The sequence below is a fragment of the Rattus norvegicus genome, chromosome 9 (assembly GCF_021556685.1).
Source record: "Rattus norvegicus strain SHRSP/BbbUtx chromosome 9, alternate assembly SHRSP_T2T, whole genome shotgun sequence".
NCBI lineage: Eukaryota > Metazoa > Chordata > Mammalia > Rodentia > Muridae > Rattus > Rattus norvegicus.
Window position 1 is genome coordinate 4,643,537 of NC_141542.1, and position 20,183 is coordinate 4,663,719.

At 39.0% G+C, this 20,183-nt stretch overlaps 1 protein-coding gene across 1 annotated transcript in view; it reads right to left on the reverse strand.

Moving 5' to 3' along the window:
- The window catches only part of LOC148003236 (rho GTPase-activating protein 20-like), a 163,893-nt gene that overhangs the window by 67,378 nt on the left and 76,332 nt on the right, over positions 1–20,183 (reverse strand). Inside the window, exons 11-13 of the mRNA XM_087568224.1 lie at positions 19,812–19,994; positions 17,512–17,691; positions 14,820–14,951 (exon numbers count right to left, since the gene is read on the reverse strand). Of these exons, the coding sequence (XP_087424350.1) occupies positions 17,585–17,691; positions 19,812–19,994 (290 nt within the window). The 3' untranslated portion in view covers positions 14,820–14,951; positions 17,512–17,584. The remainder of the gene's footprint in view (positions 1–14,819; positions 14,952–17,511; positions 17,692–19,811; positions 19,995–20,183) is intronic.

Genomic DNA, 20,183 nt, shown 5'->3' on the forward strand with positions numbered 1-20,183 from the left:
TCCCCAAAACACATGTAGCTGAGGAAGAAGGATGACCAAAGTGTAGATGCTTCATTCCTTCTTAAGAGGGGGAAAAAAGAGAATGAATGAATGGCCATTCTGAGCCTGCCCTACATGTGGGACATATATATCCACCAAAGCAAGATAATATTGATGAAGCTAATACATGCACATTGGCAGGAGTCTGATATAGCTGTCTCATGAGAGACACAGCCATAGCTTGTCAAATACATAGGTGAGTGCTAACAGCAAACCATTGAACTGAGAAACGTGTCCCCATTGGAGGTATTAGAGAAGAGATTGAAAGAACTAAAGGGGCTCTCAGCCCCATAAGAACAACAATACCAACCAACCAGAGCTCCCAGGAACTAAACCACAACTCAAAGACTACACATGGACAGACTCATAGCTCCAGCGTCATATGTAGCAGAGGATGGCCTTGTTGTGCACCAATGGAAGGAGAAGTCCTTGGTCCTGCCAAGGCTTGACCTCCCAGTGTAGGGGAATGTCAGGGTGGTGGGTGTGTGAAGGAATGATAGTTGTGGAGGGGAAATACCCTTATAGAAGGAGAGAGTGATGGGATATGAGGCTTATGGCTGGGAAACTGGGAACGGGAATGCCATTTGAAATATAAATAAAAAATATCCAATAAATATAATCTGCTGGAGCTGAAAAAAAAATTCTAAGTTCAGAAATTAGCTAAGGGACTGTCCCAATAAAACGTCCACCAGTCTTAAACTATGTATATTCCTTCATAACGTGGATGCACCCTAAATGTCATGCAACAGATCAAAATAATATAAGACTAGCGTTCACAAAGGAAACTAGTCATAGGTGCGTCTTCTCCTGGATTCAAATAAAATAATAAAAATAAATACAGGATAATCAGAGCAGGTTTAGCAGTGGATAGGAAAAGAAGAAAGACGGACTGTTAACTGGATGTGAGAAGTATAGTGTCATTGTTAAAGTGAATTCGCTATACTGATTTGCTGTCCTGATCAGCATTAATTATCTATTTAACATGACCTAGAGTCATCTGAGAGGATAGCATTGATTGACGGGTTGTCTAGATTAGATTGGGTGGTCTCTCATCATGTCCATAGGGGACATTCTTATTTGTCAAGTGCTGTGCTTGGGAAAACCCACTGTGGGATTGTAGATTGCTATACAAGCAGTACTAGCTGTATAAGAAGGCTATTTAGGAATGAGCAAACAAACCAGATAGCAACATCTTTCTCGGTGGTTTGTACTTGCAGCTGCTGCTTTAGGTCCTGCTCTGACTTAACTTAATGATGAACTCTGCTGTGGAAGAATAAACCAGATAAATCCTTCCCTCGTCAAACTTGATTTTGGTCTGAGTGTTTTATTACAACATTAAGACCATACCAGAACATACACTGAGGTAATTCATGAGAAAATATTGGAATGGTAGGATTTACTCTTAGTACAGGTGTACGAAGATTGGCCAACAAACCAGGTACATTCCATTTCAGAATAAGTCTTCTTTTTCTGAAAAAAAGAGATCTTTAAACTGAAGCAATGGGAATTGGACAGGACACAGCTAAATTGACCCCACCTTGAAAGAAAGTGAAGGACAAATCCACATACAGGTGAGGTTTGAAGAGAAAATTAGAAAAGAAATATAAAAATTGCTAGGTAGTATAATTAGGAATATTTTTCTCAAACAAATTTCCTCCTTGGTAAGTTATTAAGGTGTGGGTATTTTCAAGAAACCTGGGAGGAGGCTATCAAGGGAAGTTAGAATACCTCCTAAATTGCACATATACAAGGACAAATAATCTACTTAATTCTGTTTTTATACAGAGTCTATGTACATATTGCTGTCTCTCCTGGAACTACGTAAAGCAGGATGAGCAAATATGCTTGTCTGAAGGGTAAAGGTACATGCCACCATGCCCATTTGCCTCCAATTGTTAATACAATGGTCACACACAGCCATACTCTCACCCAGAAGCTTGGTGACAGAATAATAAGACTTAAACTGGTGGATAAAGGTAAAGGCTTCTTGATCTGTTAATCTTTTCCTGAAGTTTGGGTCTGTAAGTCTTCTTACCTAGAATAACATAGCATCACAAATTGTGTCCCACAAGGCTTTAAATAAGGAAAGTGGCATGATTCACAGGTATTGCAGAAAGAGCATAATTGAATCTATTAAATATGAAGCATGATTTTTCCAAAGGTTAATGAATAATGGTATTTATTTTTACATCTTTATTAACTTGGATATTTCTTATTTACATATTATTCCATTTCCCAGTTTCCTGGCCAACATCGCCCTAACCCCTCCCCCTGCCCTTCTCTACAGGTGTTCTCCTCCCTAACCTACTCCCCTTATCTCCCTGCCCCCAGTACAATCAAGTTCACTGGGGGTTCAGTCTTGGTAGGACCAAAGGCTTCCCCTTCCACTGGTGCTCTTACTAGGCTATTCATTGCTACCTATGAGGTTGGAGCTCAGGGTCAATCCATGTATAGTTTTTGGGTAGTGGCTTAGTCCCTGGACTCTGGTTGGTTGCTATTGTTGTTCACATGGGGTGTCAAGCCCCTACAAGCTCTTTCAGTCCTTTCTGAGATTACTTCAACGAGGGTCCTGTTCTCAGTTCAGTGGATTAATGATGGCATTCGCCTGTGTGTTTGCTGTATTCTGGCTGTGTCTCTCAGGAGAGATCTACATTCGGTTCCTGTAGGCCTGCACTTCTTTGCTTCATCCATCTTATCTAGTTTGGTGGCTGTATATGTATGGGCCACATGTGGGACAGGCTCTGAATGGGTGTTCCTTCTGCCTCTGTTCTACACTTTGCCACCCTATTCCCTCTCAAGGGAATTCTTGTTCGCCTATTAAAGAAGGAGTGAAGTGTTTGAATTTTGGTGATCCTTCTTGAGTTTCATGTGTTCTGTGCATCTAGGGTAATTTGAGCATTTGGGATAATATCCAGTTATCAATGAGTGCATACCATTATGTTTTTCTGGGATAGGGTTACCTCACTCAGGATGATATTTGCCAGGTCCATCTATTTGCCTATGAATTTCATAAAGTCATTGTTTTTGGTAGCTAAGTAATATTCCATTTTGTAAATGTATCATATTTTCTGTATCTATTCCTCTGTTGAAGGGCATCTGGGTTCTTTCCAGCTTCAGGCTATTATAAATAAGGCTGCTATGAACATAGTGGAACAGCGTCTTTGATATATATTGGGACATCTTTAGGGTATATCCCCAAATGAGGTACAGCTGGGTCCTCAGTTAGGTCATTATTAAGTTTTCAGAGGAAATTCCAGACTGATTTCCAGAATGGTTGTACCAATCTGAAATCCCACCAAAAATGGAGGAGTGTTCCTCTCTGTCCATATCCTTGCCAGCATATTCTGTCACCTGAGTTTTTGATCTTAGCCATTCTCACTGGTGTGAGGTGAAATCTAAGATTTGTTTTGATTTGCATTTCCCTTATGACTAAAGATGTTGAACATTTCTTCAGGTGTTTCTCAGCCATTCAGCATTCCTCAGCTGTGAATTCTTTGTTTTCCTCTGAAAATCGTTTTTTAATAGTGTTATTTGTCACCCTGCAGTCTAACTTCTTGGGTTCTTTGTATATTTTGGATATAAGCCCCCATCAGTTGTAGGATAGGGACAGTTCTTTTCCCAATCTGTTGGTGGCCATTTTGTCCTAACAACAGTGTCCTTTGCTTATAGAAGCTATGTAGTTTTATGAGATCCCATTTGCCTATTCTTGATCTTAGAGTATAAAACATTGGTGTTTTGTTCAGGAAATTTTCTCCAGGGCCCATGTGTTCGAGATTCTTCCGCAATCTTTCTTCTATTAGTTTGAGTGTATCTGCTTTGATGTGGACGTCCTTGATCCACTTGGACATATAGCTTTGTACAGAGTGATAAGCATGGACCGATCTGCATTCTTATACATATTTACCTCCAGTTGAACCAGCACCATTTTCTAAAAAATGTTATTTTTTTCCATTGGATGGTTTCGGGTGCTTTGTCAAAAATTAAGTGGCCATAGGTGTGTGGGTTCATTTCTGGGTCTTCAATTCTATCGGACTGGTCTATCTACCTGCCTCTGTACAAATACCATGCAATTTTTATCACTATTGCTCTCTAATTCTGCTTGAGTTCAGGGAGAGTGATTCCCCCAAAAGTCCTTTTGATGTTGAGGATAGTATTAGCTATCCTGGGTTTTTTGTTATTCCAGATGAATTTTCAAAATTTTCTGCCTATCTCTCTAAAGAATTGGATTGGTATTTTGATGGGGATTGCAATGAATCTGTGGATCGCTTTTCGTAAAATGACCATTTTCACTATGTTAATCCTGCCAATGCATGAGCATGGGAGATCTTTCCATCATCTGAGATCTTCTTCAAATGCTTTCTTCAGAGGCTGGAACTTCTTATTATACAGAACGTTCACTTGCTTGGTTAGAGTCACAGTGACGCATTTATATTATTTGGGACTATTGTGAAGGGTGTAATTTCCCTAATTTCTTTCTCGGCTTGTTTTTTTTTGTGTAGAGGAAGGCTACTGATTTATTTGAGTTAATTTTATACCCAGCCACTTTGCTGAAGGTGTCTCTCAGACTTAGTAGTTCTCTGGTGGAACTTTTGGAATCACTTAAATATACTATCATATCATCTGCAAATAGTGATACTTTGACTTCTTCTTTTCCAATCTGTGTCACTTTGTTCTCCTTTTGTTGTCTGATTGCTCTGGCTAGAACTTCAAGAAGTATATTGAATAAGTAGGGAGAGAGTTGGCAGTCTTGTCTAGTCCCTGATTTCAGTGGTATTGCTTCAAGTTTCTCTCCATTTAGTTTAATTTTAGCTACTGGTTTGATGTATATGGATTTTATTATGTTTAGGTATGGGCCTTGACTGCTTCTTTCCAGGACTTTTATCATGAACGGATCTTGAATTATGTCAAATGCTTTCTCAGCATCTGTTGTTTTTATATTTTCGTTTGTTTATATAGTGTATTAAGTTGCTGGTTTTCCATATATTGTACTATTCCTGCAGGCCAGGAATGAAACCTCCTGGCCATGATGAATGATTGTTTTGATGTGCTCTTGTATTTGGTTTGCAAGAATTTTATTGAGTATTTTTGTCTCGATATTCATAAGGGAAATTGGTCTGAAGTTCTCTTTCTTTTGGGATCTTTCCTGTTTTAGGTATAAGAATAATTGTGGCTTCATAGAAGGCATTCGGTAGTGCTCCATCTGTTTCAATTTTGTGGAATAGTTTGGATAGTATTGGTATGAGGTCTTCTATGTAGGTCTGAAAGAATTCGCACTGAACCCATCTGGACCTGGGCTCTTTTTGGTTGGAAGAGCTTTAATGACTGCTGGAATTGCTTTAGGATTTATGGAGTGGTTTAAATTGTTTATCTGGTCCTGATTTAACTTTGGTACCAAGTACCTGTCTAGGAAATTGTCCATTTCCTCCAGATTTTCAAGTTCTGCTGAATATAGGCTTTTGCAGTAGGATCTGATTATTTCTTTGAATTTCCTCTGTGTCGGTAATTATATCTCTGTTTTCATTTCTGATTTTGTTAATTTGGACACACTTCTGTGTCCTCTCATTAGTCTGGCAAAACATTTATCTATCTTGTTGGTTTTCTCAAAGAACCAGCTTTTTGTTCTCTTGATTCTTTTTATAGACCTTTTTGTTTTTACTTGGTTGATTTCAGTTCTGAGTTTGATTATTTCCTGCTTTTCCTCCTCCTGTGTGTATTTACTTCATTTTGTTCTAGAGGTTTTAGGTGTGCTGTCAAGCAGCTGATATATGCTCTCTCCTGTTTCTTTCTGGAGGCACTCAGAGCTATATGTATTCTTACCACAGCTTTCATTGTGGTCCATAGGTATGAGTACATTCATTTTCATTAAATTCAAAGAAATCTTTAATTTTTTTTATTTCTTCCTTGACCAGGTTATCATTGAGTAGACCATTGTTCAACTTCCATTTACATGTGGGCGTTCTTCCCTTATTGTTGTTGAAGACCAGCTTTAGCCCATCGTGGTCTGATATGACACATGGGATTATTTCTATCTTTCTGTATCTGTTGAGGCTTGTTTTATGACCAATTATATGGTCAATTTTGGAGAAAGTACCATGAGGTGGTGAGAAGAAGGTGTATCATTTTGTTTTGGGTCAAAATGTTCTATAAATATCTGTTAAGTCCATTTCTTCATGAATTCTCTCAGTCTGTCTATGTCTCTATTTAAATTCTGTTTCCATGATCTGTTCATTGATGAGAGTGAGATGATGAAAACCCCTCCTATTGTTTTATGATGTACAATGTGTGCTTTGAGCTTTAGTAATGTTTCTTTTATGTATGTAGGTGCCCTTTTATTTGGAGAATAGATATTCAAAATTGAGAATTCATCTTGGTGGATTTTTCCTTTGATGAATATGAAGTGTCCTTCCTTATCTTTCTTGATGACTTTTTTTTGAAAATCAATTTTATTTGATATCAAAATGGCTATTTCAGCTTGCTTCTTAAGACCATTTTCTTTGAAAGCTCTTTTCCAGTTTTCACTCTGAGGTAATGTCTGTATTCATCTGTGAGGTGTGTTTCTTGTAGACAGCAGAATGCAGGGTCCTCATTGCATTTCAAGTTTGTTAATCTATGTCTTTTTATTGGGGAATTGAGTCCATTGTTGCTAAGAGATATTAAGGAATAGTTATTGTTGCTTCCCGTTATATTCATATTTGGATGGGAGATTATGTTTGTGTGCTTTCCTTCTCTTTGTTTTGTTGCCAAGACAATTAATTTATTGCTTTTTCTAGGGTGTAGCTTGCCTCCTTATGTTGGGCTTTACCATTTGTTATCCTTTGTAGTGCTGGATTTGTCGAAAGATATTGTGTAAATTTGGTTTTGTCATGGAATAACTTTGACAGTTTTACATTATCTTTGACAGTTGTGTCTATGGAATTTTCTGCTCCTGAGATTCCCTCTTCTATCTCTTGTATTCTATTAGTGATGCTTGTATCTATGGCTCCTTGTCTTTCCCTTTGGTTTCCTATATCCAAGGTTGTCCACCTTTGTGCTTTCATTATTGCTTCTATTTCCATTTTTAATATCTTCACCTGTTTGATTGTGTTTTCCTGGAATTCTTTTAGAGATTTTTGTTATTCCTCTCTATAGGCTTCTACTTATTTATTTATGTTTTCCTTCATTTCTCTAAGGTAGTTCTTTATGTCTTTCTTGAAGTCCTCTCCCATCATGATCAAATGTGATTTATAATTAGGATCTTGCTTTTCTGGTGTATTTGTATATTCAGTGTTTACTTTGGTGGGAGATGTGGGCTCTGATTATGCCATTTAATCTTGGTTTCTGTTGCTTAGGTTCCTGCACTTGCCTCTCACCATCAGGTTGTCTATGGTGTTACCTGCTTCTGCTATTTCTCACAGTGGCTAGACCATCCTATAGGCCTGTGTGTCAGGTATGCTGTAAACCTGTTTTCCTCTTTTCTTTAAGCCAGTTATGAGAACAGAGTGTTCTGCTTTCAGGCGTGTAGTCTTTCCTGTCTACTGGTCTCAGCTCTTCCTGTGTCCATGTGTCCTGAGTCCACCAGGCCGGTCACTTGAAGCATAAAAGTTGGTCTTACCTCTTGTGCATTGGCTGAAGTTGCTCCTGAGTGTCTGCCTTTGAGCTCTCCATGAGGGCGGGAAACAGAACGGCTTGCACTGCCTATTCCCGGGCCCCTGTGCACAAGGGTCCCAGATGTCATTAGGTGTTTTCCTCTGGAGTCAGAAATGTGGGCAGAATGTAGTCTCTTCTGGCTTCCCAGGCATGTATGCCCCTCTGAAGGTTTAGCTCTCCTTCCCACGGAATTTGGGTCCAGGGATCTGTTGACTAGGTCCCTTCAGTTAGGGGCAGTTTCTGGACCACAGAGGACCTCCTGCTTGAGTGCCCTATCTTCCTGTTGCCAGAAGCCCTATACAGTTTCCTCTTGGGACAGGGATGTGAGCAAGGGTTGGCAGTATTGTAGTTCTCTCCCACTCTGCATCCTCAGGAGTGACAACCTGTGTGGGCGGTGAGCTCTTTCTCCCACAGTGGGAGCAGAGGATGGTATTTAAAGAGTAATACTAGACTATGAAGTAACTGAAATTATTGATCATTTCCTCTCTGAAATCTCACCTGCATTTCATAGTGTAGGCATATGTAGACCTTGTGATTAACTGGAAGAAAAGGAATGGCACAAAGGGAGGAGAAAGTTAAAAGAGGGACCACAAGGAAAGGACTCAAGAAGAATAAGGTATGATCATTTGTAAGTATAAAGATGACTAATGAACATACCATTACTTGCACTAACCAAATGAACAATTAAAAACTTAAACTAAAACTCTTTAAGAAAATAAAATTCAGGCCTCCAAAAGTTCCCCCAAAAACCAACCCAAAAATCTTTTAAATTACTTTATTCCAAAGATTTCCACTAGATTCAAATATTGAACCCAGTTCTCTGAAGCCTCCATGAACACAAGCATAGTAAAATTTACTCCGGTTGGATCTGTACGCTGCCCTATGGTCATGCTAGGATCACCTTCAACCTGAAGACTGGGTGTAGGGATTATTAGTAGCTAATATTCTAGTCTCTTTTACATTTTTTATTAACGCAGTGTAATTGTACATATTTCTTGGATAGAGTGTTTTATTTCACTATGCGTTTTATGTGCATATGTCTATATTCATGGGTATGTGTTTGTATGTGTGCACATGTGTATCTCTCTCTCTCTCTCTCTCTCTCTCTCTCTCCCTCCCTCTCTCTCCCTGTGTGTGTGTGTGTGCGTGTATGTGTGTTTGAGTGTGTGTGTGTGTGTGTGTGCATGTATGTGTGTTTGTGTGTGTGTGTGTTAGGTAGGTGCCTATTTCTGTGTGTGTGCTCGAAGTTCATGTTGAGTGTCTTGATTTTGTATTGTAACACACTTATTTGTGTGACTCATCTCTCTCCTGCTTTGGGGATTGCAGGTACACACCATCAAGACCAGCTTTTTATAGGTTCTGGGGATTTAGCTCCAGGCCTACTTTTTTTCAACAACACTTCCCTACCTCTCTAGCCCCAGAGTAATGAGATGTTATAGGAAAAAAAGGAGAATTCAGCAAATAGATAGGAGTGACAAGATCCTCATGAATTTTCTTGCTGCTGTCCACAAGCAACTCCTGTTGAGTCCTTCTCCCAGACTCCTTGTGTTTTTCCTGTTGCTGAACATGAACAGCATTTGCTGAGCTCTTCTTCAAGACCAATGTATAAATAAGTCAATTCGATGATAGAAATTTCCAGAGACATGTCCATAGAGAATGGTAGAACTTTAAATTTAACTGCCTTCTATAGAAACTTAATTTCAAAATTTTCTAATTTCATCCTGCCTTTTCACTGACATGACTTGCACTGAGGTTGACATCACCCCTTGTATCAAGAACAACTGCAATGCTTATTTCATTGCCAGCAATCCCTTATGTTACTTAGAATGTCTGCATTTTACACACAGTGAACAGGTTTAGCTTGTTCCTAAATATAGCTGAATATAGCTTATGGTTTTGACTAGAAACTGACCCAGGATGGCTCAAAATTCAAGTCCATACTCTGCAGAGGGCACAGTGAAAATGGCTAAAATTGTATTCCTTTCAAGTGGCTGTAATTTGCTAAAATCAAAAATGGAAGGAAGAAATTGGAAGAAAAAGAAAAGAATCATTTGAAAATTTACTGGAAGCCTCTTTCCAGAACAGAAAGACATGGAGTAAAATGAGAAAGCTATTGTCATTTTTACTGTTTCTCAGGAAATGCATATCTGGTCCAAGGGTGTGAGTTGGGGAATCTATCAGCATTGGAAAATGTATGAGTTACAGATTATGCTCTCTTTTTGGAATGTGCAGCTGGGCAACCTCCTTGTTAATACTTGGTTGCAAGCAAAAGTCAGTCCTCCTCCAGAAACTACAGAACCAATGAGACCAAAAAAGAACAAACATTTTATATTCCATCTCCTCTGATACAGTCATTTCTGGAGACTTGAAGGCAAGTGTTCCTAACACAGAGTAGGTAAATAGAAGTTTATAGGCAGACTATCTAAAATAGCAGCAAACTCACTCCTCTTACGATTATTATTTTTTTATTATTAACTTGAGTATTTCTCATTTACATTTAGAGTGTTATTCCCTTTCCCGGTTTCCGGGCCAGCATCCAACAAACCCTCCCACTCCCTTTCTTTATGAGTGTTCCCCTCCCCATCCTCCCCCATTGTCGCCCTCCCCACTACAATCACGTTCACTGAGGGTTCAGTCTTAGCAGGACCCAGGGCTTCCCCTTACACTAGTGATTTTACTAGGATATTCATTGCTACCTATGAGGTCAGAGTCCAGGGCCAGTCCATGTATAGTCTTTAGGTAGTGGCTTAGTCCCTGGAAGCTCTGGTTGCTTGGCATTGTTGTACATATGGGGTCTCTAGCCCCTTCAAGCTCGTCCAGTTCTTTCTCTGATTTCTTCAACAGGGGTCCTGTTCTCGGTTCAGTGCTTTGATGCTGGCATTCGCCTCTGTATTTGCTGTGTTCTTGCTGTGTCTCTTAGGAGATATCTACATCTGGCTCCTGTCTGCCTGCACTTCTTTGCTTCATCCATCTTGTCTAATTGGGTGGCTGTATATGTATGGGCCACATGTGGGGAAGGCTCTGAATGGGTGTTCCTTCTGTCACTGTTTTAATCTTTGCCTCTCTATTCCCTGCCAAGGGTATTCTTGTTCCCCTTTTAAAGAAGGAGTGAAGAATTCACATTTTGATCATCCGACTTCAGTTTCATGTATTTTGGCATATAGGGTAATTCAAGAATTTGGGCTAATAGCCACTTATCAATGAGTGCATACCATGTATGTCTTTCTGTGATTGGGTTAGTTCACTCAGGGTGATATTTTCCAGTTCCAACCATTTGCCTATGAATTTCATAAAGGCATTGTTTTTGATAGCTGAGTAATATTCCATTGTGTAGATGTACCACATTTTATGTATCCATTCCTCTTAAACTCACTCCTCTTAATTGCTTCCTCTGCCATCAAGAATAGTTGTCTGTGTTGTCCTGAGGCAGTCTATTTTTTGGTTCTTCTTTTCAAAATTTACATGTGGTGAAAGGATAATAAAAAGAAATTATATCAGACAGGATTGGCAAGTCAAATAGCTTCTCTAATCATAAAGCTCTTAGAGGAAATAAGAAGTGTGTTTGGAGAATGGTGTGAGGAAGTAAAATTTTACAAATATTTGCTTTGCAAGTATGAGAGCCTTAATTTAAACTCCCAAAACTAATGAAAATCAGGTTTTTCAATATATATTTCTAATCCCAGTGTTGCTACCATAAAATGAGAGAAAGGACAGGAGAATCACAAAAGGTCTTGGGACAGTTACATTGCTTTATATAGAAAATACACTGTCTCAAAAAATGTAAAGGAAATGACATCTGAATTTGTCCTTTGATGTCTACAAGTTGGTAAACTTGTCATGTACATTCCCACTCTCACACATATGAATGCCGTACACACACACACACACACACACACACACACACACACACACACATGCACACTCACATGCTCATACCTAATAAACACAGAGAAATAAAAAATTTAAATTTTCCAAGTCTGGCTTGGCCATGTAAAAGACTGTTTGACTTGGTTTCCACCCCAGGAACTGAGCCAGCAAGTTGGCAACCTCTGGTAGTGATAATCATTGCTGTAGGTATAAGGCTTGTTTACATAATAATGTAAGGATTGTCCTCATGCTAAGGTTAATGACTCCATGGTAATCATGGAGATAACATGATTCTGGGAGGCCTTGGGAAAGATCTCTGAAAATATGAGTTCAAGAATATGTAATTCCTTAACTTTCCAAGATATAAGCATTCAATGTGAATTGTAAAAGGAGCTGTGTAGACTGAGAAAATCAGAGGAAGCTGTACTATAAGCCAGCTTGTCATACAGATACAAAGACAGGCAGATTCCTGAGACCATGATCAGCCTGAGAAAGAGTTAGGTTAATCCAGGCATAGTAAAAAATCATAATATCAGGATGGTGTCCCACACAGTGAGCTCATTATCCGTGCTTTCATAAAAAAGGCAGGTCTATGGACTTATTTGCACTGTTTAAAAAAATGTTTCATTCTAAGAATAAATCTGCTGGTGTCATGGGAAACATGGGACACTGATTAATGAGATAATCAAAAGAGAATCTCAGATATTAACTGAATTGATATTTCAACAGAAGATTAGCCATTTTATCTACAAGACATGAGTTTTCTGTAATTGCAAGAGAAAATTGTCTCTAGAGGGAGAAGTCTGGAAACGTGTTGAGAGCAAACATAGGCCATCAGCTTTTAACTTAAAATTTGCCTTCAAGTTTGTTTTTTTTTCCACCTCTCTTAAACGTCCCTCTTCTAAGGAACTCTTCTCCCATTGGAGGCTGGTCTTTGGCATAAATTTAAGCTTGATGTTGAAGAAGAGATATGTCATTGAATAGATTGGACAGATGATTAGGCTACCTACTCTCACCTACAATGTCAAGTTGTGGCTAACATTGGCCAACCATCCTTGAATGTGTGTAAACCTCTGCATTTTCCAGCATATTGTCGGTAATGCTGATAGGTGCTCCTTCCATTCTCACATAGAAAGTTACTAGGTGCATGTCCTGGCACATTCAATCACCACCTGCTTTGTATAACAAAATAGCAAAGCCACATAATGAAACTTTCTTTTGGTTGTAAGACTAGACAAATGATGCTCCAACATACAACAAAGAGAAATGATCCACTATGTTTATAGCAGACTTATTTATAATATCCAAAAGCTGGAAAAAACCCAGATGCCCTGGGATCCAACAGAGGAATAGATATAGAAAATGTGGTACATCTCCACAATGAAGTACTACTCAGCTATCAAAAACAATGACTTTATGAAATTCATAGGCAAATAGATGGACACAGAAAATATCATCCTGAGTGAGGTAACATATTGGACATACAATTCCACTAAAAAGTTTTCTTAAAGTCACATTCATAGCAATACAGTCATTTAGATGTTTGTAAACTCCCTAACATTGACTTGAATCCGAAAGTGTGATGGTTACTATGTGCTAGCTACCTGACAGGATCTAGAATTGTCTTAAAGACAAATCACTGGGTATGTCAGTGGGGAGGAGTTTCAAGATTATTAAAATTGGAAAGACCTATCATAAATGTGGGTGACAACATCCCATAGGATTGAACCTTAGAATGAATAAAAATAAACTGAACTGAAGATGGGATCATCATTGTCTGCTAGATAACCAAGGACACATTGGCACCAACTGCTTAATACTCCTGGAGCCATTCCTTCTGTGCCGTGATAGACTGTATCTACTGATACCGTATCAAACAGAACAAACCTTTTCTTCTTTATGTCGTTCTTGCTAGGTATTTTGTATAGCAAAAAGACAAATAATAAGAACAAAAGAAAAGTGATGTGGGAGGATCATTGAGATTAGAATCTCATGCTTGGTCGACTGTCCCATGTCGTATGGTATTTTCCAGTTTCTCAGGACTTTAGACAGGTGTTGTTTGGAAGATTAAATGACATATATTTAAAAAGTAGCCCCACTCTTGTTTAGTTATCAATCTTCCATATATTGGGAGTATTACCTTCGACATAATCAGGATTCTCTCACCGATGTTCTCTGTAAATGGCAGGGAGCAGCTATCTGCTAGTATATTAGCTCAAGAAAAGTACTCCTTCTTCATAGTTTGGCTTAAGAGTTAGTGCTCACTGAATAGCAATTGTGATGCCAAAAGAATGAGACCATTGCCTGCATGGTGTTTACAGCAAGAAACCCAAGAGAATTGAATGTGGTACTCAGCTTACTTTCTGTTTTTCCTGTGTCTGGGATTCTAGCCCATAGTAACACTAACATTTTGAGTAATTCTTCCTATAGTTAGCCTAATCTGGAAAAGCCCCCATAGAAACACCTTCAGATTTCTCTCCAGAGTATTTCAAGAGCATGTAGAGTTGACTATCTGTATTATGCAGTCAATGAAGCAAATGTGTTATATTGAATTGAATAACTACAATCCATGTGCTTGTAGAAATAAACTTGTTTATAATGCGTTGGCTGACTCACCAAAGCAATGCTTCTTTGAAATAAACTGTTTGTAAGTTTAGAGGGAAAGAACAGTGTGCTGGCAACTATCTGGTTGACAATTTAGAGCAACACTGCTCCAAATCAAAGGCACTTCATATTCTAAATGACACTCAGCAGGTTATATCTGATCTGTGTTAGTTTGCCATGAATAATTAGAAATAAAAATGATAGAAAGTTATTTAGTGATAATGTGCTTGTTGAGCAAGTCTGGAGACCAGTGTTGGACTCCTAAACCCTGTAAAGATGGAATGAGAACTGACTACATCAAGCTGCCTTCTGATCTATACCTATGTAGCATGACATATGCACCTACACACACACACACACACACACACACACACCATATATATTTACATACACACACCATATACATTTACACATACACACCATATACATTTACACAGACACATACACACCATACACACAGACACACAGACATACACACACAATAACAGTTGTAAATTAATAAAATTTAAAAAGCATTTCCTACTGATTTTTGTAATTCATGGATTATATATGCTACATGTGTAGAATAAAATAAAGGAGAAAGTTGGTTTGGTCAATTCTTGCCTTGCAATGATGAGGACCAGAGATAATTCTCTCAGAACCTCCACAAAAAACAAAAGCTGGTCATATTGGTGTGTACTTACAATCCATTTGTTGGAAGTAGAGATAAACAGACCACAAAGCTCTCTGGTCAGTCAGATTAATTTATATACCTGTTTCCAGGCCAGTAAAAGACACTGACTGTCCCCAAAAGTAGGGGATAATGTTGGTGACACCTGAGAAAAGAGACACAGTTTCAGATGCTGGCTTCTGCATGTACAAACACCTATAGGCCTACACATACAATCTGTGTGAAGAGAAAGAAATAGAAACGTGGACAGAGAAGATGAACCTTAAATCAAATTTGCAATTGTTATCTCAGAGCTAAATATTCTCCTGTTGAGAACAAAAAAATGTTCTAGTTACAGACATTTAAAGCATACAGTTGCATAGGTAGATCACTCCATAAGGAGATAGTGCTGCTCAGCTCAACTCACAGCATCCTAAGGCATGAGCTTAAGGTACCTTTGGGGAGCTGACAGGCAGAGGAGCTCAATTTTGCAGTATGATCTTAGACATAAAGAGCAATCTCTGGTACCCAGCAGTGCCAATGACTCACATTCCATTTTGCTTTAAAAGGTGCTTATAAAATTTTTATCTGATGCTCTGTTTTACTATTGTGAAATATTAAACGTAAATAAATTATTCAACCCAACGAAAAAAACTGCAAATATTCTGGAATTTTATCAAGTGACTCTTGAGTGACGGGTCATTTAAAGACTATTTATGAGCAGAACCCTCTCATAAAGACTTCCATTCATTTTTCTCCCCATATATGACCTTGTATTCTGGAATTTGAGCTGCAAATAAATATGCAAAGAATCAGCGTTTGGTAGTCAAGTGCTTTAAATATTTGGGGAGGAGTGTGATCGAGATATAAGATCCCCCTATGGCAAGAAACAAGAGATCTGAGCAAAACCAGGCCCAAATTTTGAAAAAACTCAAACTGTACGAGATGGTCTCCAAAATGTCCTTTATTCTTGATCCTTTCGGACATGGGTTGTGGTTAGGGAAGCTAAATGATAGCTAGGAATAGATGTCTAAGGAATTTCAGTCTCACTTAGGTGGGTCTGTTTTCATGAGAGGTTAGGGGTATGCCAGAGAGCAAGTAAAACTGGAAGACAAATCCAACTCATTTAAAGTTAGCTTTAAAGATGATATCAGCCCATGAGCACATTTAGCCAAAGGTATTTGTTCACAGCCACAAAAGTATCGAATATAGATACCATATACATACCGTGGATGTCCCACTTTAGACTCATCCCTCCTATTTGTGGGTCTTCATGAGGGAGGAACTTCGTGTACAGATGAAAGCCATGGGCTTGCCATCTTAACGTATGTAAGAGTCAGGGGCATATGGGGTTGCACAGGAATTCAAAAACAGAGTATACTAGTAATGATCTAAGAAAGCACTTCTGAGCCCACTCACCCACAAATCCATCTTCACCAATTTGCTCTGCCTCACCAATACAGGGTGATACTCTCACGCAAATCAAAATATTTACCCTCTTAACATGCTTGGACTCTATTCATTAGGAAACTCATTATTTTCTAATTTATTGTGATGGAAAACTTGCTTGATATTTTTTACAATTGTCAAAATTAAGATTTAAGTCTTCGCTCCCTCTGATTATAATAGTGTTCTTTCCCCCCTCCCCCCGGAGCTGGGGACCGAACCCAGGGCTTTGGGCTTGCTAGGCAAGCGCCCTACTTCTGAGCTAAATCCCCAATCCATAGTGTCCTTAAATATGTACACAGTACATACAGTACAGTACAGTTGATACAAGTGCTTTCAGAGACCCTTCCCAGATTAACTGCCCTCAAAGACACTGACCAGCTCTCTGTTTATTGAGATTGATCTTGTATCCAGAAGCCTAGTCTCTCTCTCTCTCTCTCTCTCTCTCTCTCTCTCTCTCTCTCTCTCTCTCTCTCTCTCTCGTGTGTGTGTGTGTGTGTGTGTGTTTCTGTCTCTCTGTCTCCATCCCTCTCTCTGTCTCTCTGTCTCTCGGTATCTGTCTCCCCCTCTCCCTGTCTGTCTCTGTTTCTGTCTGTCTCTGTTTCTCTCTCTCTCTCTCTCTCTCTCTCTCTCTCTCTCTCTCTCTCTCTCTGTGTGTGTGTATTGAAAGGAAAACTATACAGATTTAAGGTTTAAAAATATGAAGTTAAAAGAGTAAGTTTCAAAATTCACAACCTCAGGGCTAAACACTGTGAAAAGCAAGTCCAGGCAGCCCCGCCCTGCCGCTAGAACTAACAGACCATAAAAGGAAATGGATGCAGAACAGAGCAGGAGTACCGGATCTGACTCACAGGACACCTGGCAGGAAGAGATAATCCCCCAGCCCCCGACATTCAGGACGCCCCAAACTTGCCAATGTGTGTAGCTATACCTTATTACCTCATCATGTGAAATAGTCAATTGTATGTGTGGTGGCATGGACACAGATGACCTCAAGCTGGTTTTGTGCCTCAATCTTTTGTTGTACACATCCCACCCTAATATTATCCCTTAAAGATCAGGCAACATTTCTTCATATCAGATTTTCCAAAATAGTTAAGGGATTGAATCCAACTTTTCCAATAGATGGTTTCTGAATAGGCCTCTCTCATCTTCCTACTGGAAGCCAATGATTTGAGACACAATTTTTACTCCACATGGTGATAGAAGTGAAGGGGTCAGGTATTTAAGAAGCAGGATTTTGTCTTAGGACAGCCAGAGAAACAACATTTGAGACATACCAGAATTGCTGCGGGCAGGATGCCATCCTGACAAATGGAACTGAGTTCTCTTCCAAACAGTTTTCTTCCCTTTTTAACTGGTGGGGTGGTGCATACTTGGTCCTGGTGGGGCACAGAGCCCCTGTCCAACTTGCGACGTCATAGAAGTTCTTTGTTTCTTAAAAGTTTTTTCCTTCATATCTGAGCAGGAGTTGAGATCATTACATGGGATAGTATAATTTATAAAGATCTTTTACAAAACCAAATTTCAAGTGCAAAATGTCCCTGTTATAATGGGTTAATCATCCTGTTGTGCTTATGTAACCTTCTTCTCATATGCCCTACACTGTTATTCATCTTAGTGATGTCTCTAAGACATGGTCTTGTGTTCTGTAGTGGAAATTCTCACAAGATGATGCTGTCTAACTCCATACTGTATCATGAAATACTAGATACATTGGTTGAATGAGCTCCCTGAACTATGTATAGGCTGTTGCTTCAATAATTACATCCATTTTAATAGCCACCCTCACTTTTATTCTCATTTAAAAATTTTCCATTTTTTCAAATGTCATAGTGGAGCTCTTTTCATCCTTTTCTTGTTCAGCATTTTGAAGAACCATTGTTAAGTTTATTTCAGCAGCAGCATGTCCCCCTCATGAGAAAATATACATGACTGTGCACTACAGTGTCAGCTCAGAGCTGAAATTAAGTTTCTTTTTCACTTCTGAGTTTTCTTTTAGAATATTGGACTATAATACAATTTTAAATATGTTACTTAAAACAAATAAATTAAAAGTAAACAAATGAGTCATATAACACAATATAAAATAGTCTTCTTCACTGTAAAACATATTGTCTGCCTGGCTATCTAATGCAAAATTATGAGGGCTGAAATCACAAGTAATATTAGATAGATGGACAAAGATGTCTGAGTGTGTGTGTGTGTGTGTGTGTGTGTGTGTGTGTGTGTGTGTGTGTGTTTATATATATGTATACCAAAACACATATCAAAATTTTTGATTCGGAATTGTTTCTGTCTAAAGAAAATGCATGGACAAAAATTCAAGCAGAGACTGAAGGAAAGGCCATCCAGAGATTGCCTCAACATCTGATCTATCCCATCCATAGACACCAAACCATGACAGTGTTGATGATGAAATGATATGCTTGCAGACAGGAACCTGACAGGGTTGTCCTCTGAGAGGGTCTACCAGCTTCTGACTGAAACCGATGCAGATACTCTCAGCCAGCCACATGACTGAGTACTGGGACCCCAATGAAAAAGTTAGGGGAAGGAATAAAGGAGGAGAGAGGGTTAGCAACCCCATAGTAAGAACAATAATATTAATTAACTTGACCCCTCAGAGCTCCCAGGGTCTTAGCCAACAACCCAAGAGCATACATTGCCAGTCTGCAGTCCCTGCTACATATGTAAGAGATGGCTGTCTTGTCTAGCCTCAGTGGGAGGGGATGTTCTTGTTCCTGTGGAGGCTTGATGCCCCAAAGAAGCAGGATGCTAGAGGGGTAAGGTGGGAGTAAGTAGGATGGTGGGGGAGCACCCTCTTAGAGGCAAAGGAGAAGAGGGATGTGGTGGGGTATTCTTGGTGGGGGGACCAGGAATGGGACATTTCAAATGTAAATAAAATTAATAAATGAAAAAGCAAAGTTTAAAAGAAATCAAGGGTATAAGTGGGAGGTTTTCAAGAAAGGAGAATAAGGAGAAATAATAATAGTATTCTATCATTTGAAAAAATAATTTAAAAGCCCCAGTCAATCAATGTTAGAGACATTGGGAATCTGGATATAAGTCTAAAAGATATTTGTTATATGATTTGAAATGAGATTAGAGACTGGGCTACAAGGCTAAGGTGATTTCTAGTCAAGCCTGCAACAGATTATCTTCAACACCATACATCTTGTTTTTCTATGTAGATTTCATTGCAATAGATTGTCAAAATATAGTTCATAAGTAATTTTGTGCTCTAATCATGAAACCACTTGATGGGAACATATCACAATCCATGTCTTAGACCTGCTTATTCTAATGGGACAAAAATGTGTGTACACAGTGTCTTGGCATACCAGTTTATGGCAAATATCTGTTTGGGAAAAATGAAATGTTCTCCCTATAACCAAGATTAGTCTTCACATTGGAATTTAGAGTTTTCTTAATATGGACCTGAAACATACTGCTTTAGTGTGGTTTTTTTTTACAGTGCCCCTTTCTTAAGCAAGAAAATGATAGTATGCTGTGATATTTTGTGACAAATTAAAATGGGAACTAAGAAAAGCCACCTGAAGGAAGATGGCAGACTCACTTTTTTGCTGCTGGCTTCTTGCTGAGTTTCTGGGCTTCAAGATGAATTTCCCATGTATATCAGCGTTTAGGTATTTCATGATTACCCCAGGTAGGGAAGGGAAAGCTGTAAAATTTCTTAAGTCCCGTGAAATGAAGTTCTTTTGAATATTTATCATTCTAATGTCATGTGGATACTCATGCCCTATGAGAAGAAAACATGAATTGTAACTACTGTAACTGAATATAGGCAACCCTTCTGATACAATTTAGAATGCTTTGCTGTATTTCTTCTCCTCGTCCTCCTCCTCCTCCTCCTCCTTCTCCTCCTCCTCCTTCTCCTCCTCCTCTTCCTTCTCCTCCTCCTCCTCCTCCTTCTCCTCCTCCTATTCCT